Genomic DNA, 9,409 nt, shown 5'->3' with positions numbered 1-9,409 from the left:
TGGCCAAAGCTAAAAAAAACGTTTCTATTCTTCTTCACGTCAAAAAAAACCCTCAAGTAAAAAAGTTCAAGGCCAAATTTAAATTTACATGTCAAGCTAAAATAAATTAGTTATTGCTAATATTGGTCGATATTTGTTTTCATATAATAAAATATAGTAAAAAGTTTTCCGAAACAATGATTGACATGTTAAACAAGGTCGCACTTGATATAAACGTTAATTAGAGACAAATTATATTAAATTGATTTATATTAGGAAAACGTACATCAATAAGGCAATTTCCAATACATATCCAATGTGTAAATAGATATGTTATTTTTGTTAGCGTACGTTTTTGGATAAGGAATCGAGCTAAAGAAGTGAAACTTTAGTTAGTTATTCTCCTAAGGTTAAGGGTGGGTCTTCAACACAACTTGAAGTCAGAACACTGCATTGCAAGTTTGGCGATCATCTATTAACCCGATGAAAATTTCTGTTGCCCTTTGATTTATGAACATATTAATTGTCATGCAATTTATCAAGCTTCTGAATTTAAGGTATGTATTTCAGCTTATATTTTCAATAGATTTGTTTTATAATTTTCTGAAACTGATTTGATCTATTTTCTTAAATAACTGGCTCAGGTTTTTCGTTTCATACAAATTAGTGAAAAACAAGAAATTAGACTTTATTTCCATGTTTTTCCATTCTGATATTACATGTAAAACTTCAGCCTACATAAGAACTGTTTACCATTCTAAAAAATATAATTTTCTTCGCATTGGCTATTTTTACGTAAAGTAGCTCAAAGTTTAATAAAATTTCGTGTTCATAACATAACATTTATTTGCACAAGATGCAGCAAAACAAGACAAAATAGATATTTTTTTTTTTTTTGCGGCAAGACAAAATCTTGCTCTATAAAAGTCGGCGACGGCAACAATGAAAAGATATGCATTTTCGAAGGTAATAAGTTAATAAACTTTTTATCATTGATGTGATAATGAAATCAATTCTGATGTGAAGATTTACAAGTTTAGTCTGCTCTTTTGTGAAATTAAGTACAATATTTCACGAAACGTATCACTGATTTTTTGTTACGCAATGAAACTTTAGACACATTGTACCCAGAAGATCAAACTGTGTGTAACGTGGATAGTACAACAAAACTCTTCAAAGTCCATGCTTAGTACATAAGAGTTTTGGACGATCTGTAGATCCCCCCAAAAAAATTCTCGAGCATTCTATTTTCGGAAAGGCGATGATTTCAAGTGTATGTCACTTAGCAACGCTACTGACCAAGAAACAACCATGATCGCAGGCTCAATATATAAAATCAAATACAATTTGTTATTTTCACTCATGTTGACAGCAGTTTGTTGGCTTCATTCCTGGTTCTGCACTGTCACGGAGAATCACCTCCAATTATAAAGAGAACATGTGGGGTAGATCATTCAGTAGAAAATCGTCCAAAAGCCCCAGCAGCTCCGTATGTTTCCCAGATCGACAGCATTCTTATGAAGAACGTAATACAGAGGCAAGACCCGGACGCTTATAGAGCCTTGTTCAATAGCAACATGCAATGCAAGGAACAGTACCTTGTTCCCATCGCCTGGCACGTCATCTACAACTCAAAAGGGGAGGGCAACGTCACAGACACCATGCTAGAGGATCAAGTCAAAGTCTTAAACGGTAACTGGTGCTCAAATCATTTCTTTAGAGCGGTTTTCACTTGAGTGTCGCATTTGCTTTGGTTTTGCATTGCTACGCTTAGTGATTGGCTTAAAAATCTCGCGCCACTTTCTCAGCCAATCAGAACTAAAACCAAAACCAATCGTGACTCGCTCGCGCACGTTTTCCCGCGCTTCGCGCCAGCCACATGTATTTGCTAGGAGTTTTGATTGGTTCACTGGATTGTCTGTATCCTTTGTGATTGGCCAGAGTAATTACTTTGGTTCTTGTTTTACGACAGTCAATTGAAAACCGCTCTAAGATTAAATTTCCGTTTTTATTGCACATCAATGCATACTCTTAGGCAAACTATCGTTGGGTGGGTAAGCATTAATCCATGTCCATGCATATTAGGAACAGTAGGCTGGCATTCCCCAACACGGTCAGAAGACTGCATGGTGATTTCTTTCCTAGTTTGCCAAGAGATTGTCTAGTGATGGTGTGCTATCTTTCAGTATATGATATGTTTAGTGTTTGTTAATCTTCTATTTAAATTTTTTTCAGAGGCTTTCTCAGACTCGCCATTCCGGTTTACAACGGTGAGTGAGTTATCCATTTCGCTAATTGAATAAACTTGAATAGATAAATTACTAATACTTAATGGTTGGCTAACTTGCCGCACGGCAGACCTACTGGAAAAATTAAATTAAACCCCTAAGGAAAATCAATCTGGGCGTGGCTGAATCGTTTGACGCTTAAGAATACATTTACTTCATGATCTGACATCCACGTCTTGAGCTCTCGAACTACTGATCGGTCTCGACCGCGAACAAAATAACACGGCGTTTTTATTTCTTCGAACGTTGATGGCTTAAGAATTTTGCTGGGAATGCTCGCAAACTTTTATTGGCGCTCGTTTGTCCTGATCACCCTAATTAAATAAGTAAGAGCTAAATATGTAATTTACGCAAGAGGATGAGCATCCTCGTTCCTTTCACTATTTTTGGGAATGGTCGTCCCACCCCCTCCCGGGGAAACCTCTCGTGTGCTTGCACGTTTTTGATTGGCTGTAGATATATCTAGAAAACTCTTCGCCGGACTTTAATTCCGCAGACCGAAACAACACAAACCCCACGGCTAGATAAGGCCGTAACCTAACCGTTTTACTTCCATCTCAGCGTTCTGTGGACAGAACAATGAACGAATTATGGTTCAACGAATGCAGGGTCCAGCAGCGCAAAATAAGACCAGCTCTTGGCATTTCGCCAGCAACAACACTTAACATATACACTTGCCAGTTCAAAAATCCCACCATGATTGGCACTGCAACGTTTCCTTGGGAAGAGAATGAGTCAAACATATTGCACGGCGTGGCAATGTTTTATAAGACATTGCCAGGAGGCGGAATGGCAACACTTGACCTTGGAGATAATGCTGTTCATGAGGTAATGTTTTTATTGGTTGTCAAAAGATATAAGTATTGCATTACAAATGAAATAATATAAACTAAAAAAATTAAACTTAAAGTTACAAAAATTTACCGGTGTGTTTATTTTGTTGTAAAACGCATTCAGTTATATGGAATAAGAACAAGAACCCGAACCGATGGCCGACGCAAAAGCTATTAATTAGCCCGCACGGTGCTTTGGAAAAATGATTTCGATAGAAACATTAGTATGAGCCATGGCCAACTCTGGAAACATCTATATACCCACAATCATTTTATCTTTTTTTACAGATCGGCCATTACTTTGGTCTTTTTCACGTGTGTGAGGTATGTAGATAATTAAGATTTTGTTGATGACAAAAAGCTTGTGAACCACAAAGAGGAACGTGACTAGATCAATATGGAGGGATTTGCAAACGATGCCTGACTGCACTAGCTTGTGTACTCTTTTTATGGTTACCATCTTCACTTGATTAAATTGGATTGTGTTCCTATAAAAGTATTTTAGATACAAATGGAGTTTATCTGTTTGTCTGTCCTGTCTGTCTGTCTGTCTTTTCGTCTGTCTGTCTGTTGGCTGTCTGTTTGTCTGTCTGCCTGTCTCCCCGTCTGTCTGTCTGTCTGTCTGTCTGTCTGTCTGTCTGCATGTCTGTATCCCACTTATATCCCTGTTATTACAAATGAAACATGCACATATTTATCCAATAAAAACAACAGACAGTAATTGTAAAAATGTCTGTGTGACAGGGTCGTTGTAAGGACGAAGATGATGATGTAGTCGCGGACACCCCACGATGTGATGACTACACGTATGTCTGTACTGACCAACCGGTCGACACCTGTAAATCTCAAAGTGGACTGGACCCAATTCACAATTACATGGGCTGTAAGTAACTTGTTTTGCAGTCGCGTAGATTTTGAAACATGTAGGCTTATTTTTCATAACAATTATTTTAAAGGGCAACACAAGTTGGTTTTACACCAGCGCTTCTTAATGCTCCTTAGCGCTTTGTTATTGACTGACTGACTGACTGACTGACTGAATGAAGGTCGGGGGGCGCGCGCGCGCGCGCGACGACCGGGGCGGCGGCGGCGGCGGCGGCGGCGGCGGCGGCTGGCTGGCTGGCTGGCTGGCTGAATGGACTGATTGACTGACGGTCGGATGGACTGATTGATTGACCATCTGGCAGACAGACTGATTAATTGGTTGTTTTATTGATTGATTGATTGATTGCTTGATTGATTGGGGTCGGTCGGTCTGCCAGTCGGTCGTTCGGTCGGTCATTGATTGAGTTCTCCTTATGAGATTCATCTTTTCTCTCTTATTTTTTTATAGTCATGGAAGATGAGTGTATGTATGAATTTACACCAGGGCAGATAGCTAAAATGGAACGAGACGTGAAGACTTATAGACCTACCTTGATGAAAAACATCTACAGTAAGTAATGTTACACCTATATTGTCTTCCTTTTAATTGAATATTTTAAAATATTTCTACGATAAGGTGTAACGGTACTTTGAACTTATTCTGGACAAAAACTATTGTTGCCATCAGGCGCAAAGGGTGAATTGTTTCAAGCGTAGCGGTGCATTAATTAGCTAGGGCGTTGAATAGCTCCTGTTTCTTTACAGCGTAAAGCAACTTGAAGTACTTCTTGCCCCCCCCCCCCCCCCCCCCCCCTAGGTTAACCCTTCTGAAAATTGGTTGTGGTGGTGGTAGTGGTAGAGTTAGGGGTAGTAGCAGTGGTACTGGTAGTTGAAGTAGTTGTAGAGTAGTGTCTTTCTCACTGACACAACACAGGGAGCCCGGCGCGCCAAGCTCGAATCCGGACCACTTCATTTAGAATCCAATGCACTAAACACAATTTAAGCCAATGCTTTTTTCGACAGCTTGTTAACTTATGATTTATCTTCCCAATTTCAAGGACCTTGTAAGATCGACGCTGTCTTTCGCTGGTCAAATGGGTTTGTCTATTTTTTCCTGGGGTCGAATTACTACCGCTACAACGAGAATCGCCCTGGCGTTGACCCAGGCTACCCTCGGCCAATAAGCGACCATTGGAAAGGCGTGCCTTCTTCTATAAACGGCGTCTTTCGATACGCCAATGGCTTCACTTACTTCTTCAAGGGAAAAACGTATTACCGGTTTAACGACACGTCGCTGAGTGTGGACCCAGGCTACCCTCGGCTTATAAGTGATTACTGGGTAGGCGTGCCAAATGGTATAGATGACGTCATCAGGTAAGGCATTTAGTATACCTTAGAATAGCGAAAGAAGACAGGTCGTTCTACATAGCTTTTCGTTTAAGAAGCTTTTGGGCTCGTAACTAAATATGAAGTGGTCGCTACCCTTGAGTAGTTCATTACATAGTCTGTTTATAACTGTTATGTAAAATCTTGGCAAATTGAAATGTAAATGTTAAGTATACCTGACCTTTTAATAATTATTGTAATAAAAACTAAGTATGGCTGCCCAATCTTGTTAGCCAATCGTGGTTATTCTGGGCAGCCATGCACTTTACTTTATTTTTTTATTATTATTGTATTGTTAATTTAATTGAATGTATAGGGTGCAAATAAATAAAGTTGTAAAGTTAGAAACGGTTTTACTGAGTACATTGTAGATGTTGCATTGTGCATTTAAGGGACAGTGTCACCAAGATTTAGTGCTACTTGAAATTCAATGTAATATATTAAAAATCCACTAATAGTGGTCAGGGCCGGGTTGTTCGAAAGGCGATTAACGCAAACCCAGGATTAAAAGATGATCGAGGTTTTAATTTCTCTTGTTAAGAAGGGTTTTCCATAGCTAATGTTTTGTGAAGTTTGAGATTGGTCCACGTCAAAACTGGGGGCGAGAAAATATAAACAGAAAGCCTCAAAGAAATGTTAAAAAATTGAAACCAAATTTCACACTAATCCTGGATTAGCTTAATCGTGCTTTGAACAACCGGGCCCTGGCCTTGCTAAAACGTACTGTACTAGTCATGAAAATTGTTAAAAAGTAGTGTGGCCATAAATAGGTAGGAAGAAAGTGGTCTAAAATTAAGCTTGACAAAGTCGGACCGTGTTGCTTGGAAGAAAATCATATAAAAAACCATTGATTAGGGCTTATTCACATCTAAGAGAATGGATTTATTTATGCTTTTCGTTTATTTTTTTAAAAGGTTGTTTAGTAGACCAGTGAGTACCCTCTCATTGTTATAGCATAGTTTACACGAAACTTAAAAGAATTCTCCTGATACTGTCCCTTTATGGAGGACCATTTATAATGGCAATCGGTCATAAAAGTGCTCACGCTACATATTCGGAAAAGGTGACTAACAAATTTTGGTTTCTAGCTTTCCTCATCTTTTGGCTTTTCCTTTTTATTTTTTAGTTTCTATAGTTGATTTCATTTTACAATCGCGATTCCAGAGCAGGGAAGAAACTCTTTAAATTATATTTACTCTTATTTTTAATCTTTTGTTTAAAACATCAGTTACTCGAATGGCTATACGTACTTCTTCAAAGGAACACAATACTACAGGTTCAATCCGCGCACCGCAAGTGTGGACCCCGGCTATCCGCGCTCGGTGAGCTCCTACTGGAAGGGGGTCCCAAGTGACATTGAAGGCGCTTTACCGTGGTACAATGGAGGCGTTTATGTTTATAAGGATACACAAAACTGGTTCTTTTTGCATAGTGATCAGTCTATTGGTGTGTCTTCCAACTACCCCAAGTCAGTAATGCAGTGGTGGAGTGGTGAGCCCGAGCTAACTCGCTATACGGCGTTTAGGTATGATTTAGTCTCGCCTGTCTGCGCAGCAAGTAAATAGGAGAGTAGGTCAGGATTGGAAGAAAGTAGTGCTATGATTGGCAAGCAGGTGTATAAAGACTAAGTATCAAAGATGTGGCTAAGTATAATGGTAGGTACGTAGGTAGGTAGGTAGGTAGGTAGGTAGGTAGGTAGGTGGGTAGGTAGGTAGGTAGGTAGGTAGGTTGGTAGGTAGGTAGGTAGGTAGGTAGGTAGGTAGGTAGGTAGGTAGGTAGGTAGGTAGGTAGGTAGGTGGGTAGGTAGGTAGGTTGGCAGACGTAGGTAGATATGTAGGTAGGTAGGTAGGTAGGTAGGTAGGTAGGTAGGTAGGTAGGTAGGTAGGTAGGCAGGCAGGTGGGGAGGTATTTAGGTAGGTCGTGGGGGAGGGAGACAGGTACTTAAGTATGTAGGAAGGTTGGTAGTTAGTCTATACGGAGGTCGGCACATAAGTAGCTACTGTAGGTAGGTAGTAAGGGAAGGAGGGTGGCACTTAGGTAGGTAGCTAGGTCTGTGGGTGGGTGAGTCGGCAGGTAATTAGGTAGGTAGGTAGGCAATTAGGTAGGTAGGTAGTTAGGCAGGCAGGCAGGTAGGCAATTAGGTAGGTAGGTAAGAAGGTAGGTAGGTAGGAAGGTAAGTAGGTAGGTACGTACGTAGGTAGGTAGGTAGGAAGGTAAGTAGGTAGGTAGGTAGGTAGGTACTGAAGGTTGGTCAGTCCCCACCCGACGCTAGGTTGGTAGGCAGTAAAGTAGATAGGTAAATGAAGACGGGGGAGGATAGGCGGGCAATCAGAAAAGGAGAGCATACAATTGCAAATTTAAGGTCACCAGAAAAAGAAGCAACCAAAATTGTTTTGATTCTGAATTAATTTTAGAACACAGCGTTTTACCTAATTACCTTCATTCGTTAATTACAGCCATGACGTAATGCACGATATACTACGTGACTAACACATGCTTTTAATTCAATATTTAACTTTCTCTAGACACCTGAACGGCTACACGTTCTTCTTCAAGAATGACAGCTATTGGCGCTTTAACGATCTGTATCGCCAAGTTGATGTCGGATATCCGCGCGCGTTGGCAGCCTGGGGTGGAGTTCCGGCGGATGTAGACGCGGCGTTTCTCTGGAGTGATGGATTTGCTTACTTCTTTAAAGGAAAACTTTACTACCGGTACGACAACGGCCAAGAAAAAGTGCAAGATGGCTATCCGCGCGACATAAGCTCGTTTTGGAAAGGAGTACCGAATAGAGTGGATGCTGTTTTCAGGTAAAACTAACCACAAGAGAGCTTAGTTAGAAAGCTGAAGAACGTTCAGAGTCTTTATACTCTGCATTAACAATACAAACGGTTTCCTGCGTTTCAAAGAAATTGATGAACGCCTTATGCTTAAAATGGCTGTTTTTGATGAAGGGGCCTTTGGGTTACCTCACTGCATGGACTGTAGGAGGTGCGTTGACCAAATGATTATTGCGTTTTGACTCATGAATCAGACCGGGTTTAAGACCCAATTATTACCCTCGTGATTGCGTTCGTGAGTGCATTACGTAGTTCCTTTAAGTGTTTGCCAACAATGCCAACACGTGGGTAGTAAAGAGTAAACCAAAGCGCGCGGCAAAGTTTGCAGGTAAAGTACCAGTGACGAGTTATGTACCAGTTACGAGCGTTAACCCTTCAGCAGGGCAAAAAGGAGGGGTGTGAGCCATGTGTGTGATTATAGAATGGAGTAGGAAGTTAAGGAAGCATAGCAAGGGAAAATTGTGAATTAATTATATTTTAATTTAGAAAAATACTTCGTTGATCCCAATGTAAAACACTGAGACCGACTCTGGCTGAATGGTAAACGCTTTCATCTTCGTTTCAGATACACCAATGGCATCACCTATTTCTTTAAAGGATCGCTTTACTATCGCTTCAACGACACAACCCAGGCAGTGGACCCAGGCTACCCGCGGTCGATAGCCTCGTTCTGGAAAGGCGTTCCGGACAACCTCGATACCGTGTTTTCCGCAAACGACGGCAACACTTACTTCTTCAAAGAAAACCTCTTTTACCGATTTAACCATACGGCGAGGCAGGTCGACATAGGGTTCCCTAAATCAATAGCGTTGTGGAGGGGAATACTTTATCAGCCTTGACAAGAAAATAGTTTAAATGATCCACTAAATGTGAGAATAAATGACAAAACGTTCATGTGTTTTTCGGTGTTTTGTCTACGCCCTTTTCGACAAAATTCCCTGCTAATGACGTAGCTCTATAAGAGATCTCTGATTGGTTGTCAATTTCGCGCGAAAATTCAAATTTGTCAACAACCAATCAGAGAACACCACACGAATCTCTGTAGGGAACGTAATCAATATAGAAGTTTTCGGCTTGAACGTCAGATGTCTCTCTCGCAGGGAGTGAAAAAAGCGCGGAAAAAGGGACGCAACTCGGGTCTTAGGGAGATCTTAAGGGTCTTAAGGGGCGCAGGGTTGGCGCAGTGGTGAGAGCGCTCGCCTCTCACTAATGTGGCCCA

General features: G+C 40.8%; 1 protein-coding gene across 2 annotated transcripts; it reads left to right on the top strand.

Moving 5' to 3' along the window:
• Positions 1-297: 297 nt before the first annotated feature.
• LOC144653558 (uncharacterized) lies at positions 298-9,350 on the top strand. Of its 2 annotated transcripts, none has more exons than XM_078513591.1 (11): positions 298-536; positions 1,355-1,671; positions 2,215-2,249; positions 2,829-3,095; positions 3,389-3,424; positions 3,845-3,983; positions 4,434-4,535; positions 5,023-5,338; positions 6,579-6,875; positions 7,876-8,160; positions 8,756-9,350. In XM_078513591.1, the coding sequence occupies exons 1-11, from the start codon at positions 490-492 to the stop codon at positions 9,027-9,029; spliced, it is 2,115 nt and encodes a 704-aa protein (XP_078369717.1). In that variant the 5' UTR covers positions 298-489; the 3' UTR covers positions 9,030-9,350. The 2 variants fall into 2 exon arrangements, with proteins under 2 accessions (XP_078369717.1, XP_078369716.1); XM_078513590.1 differs by having other exon boundaries at positions 1,352-1,671.
• Positions 9,351-9,409: the final 59 nt, after the last annotated feature.

This window comes from Oculina patagonica, chromosome 5, assembly GCF_052425735.1.
Source record: "Oculina patagonica isolate OP01 chromosome 5, crgOcupat, whole genome shotgun sequence".
Classification (NCBI taxonomy): Eukaryota; Metazoa; Cnidaria; class Anthozoa; order Scleractinia; family Oculinidae; genus Oculina; species Oculina patagonica.
Note: the sequence above shows the minus strand (reverse complement) of the source record. Positions and strands in the feature narration are given on the sequence as shown.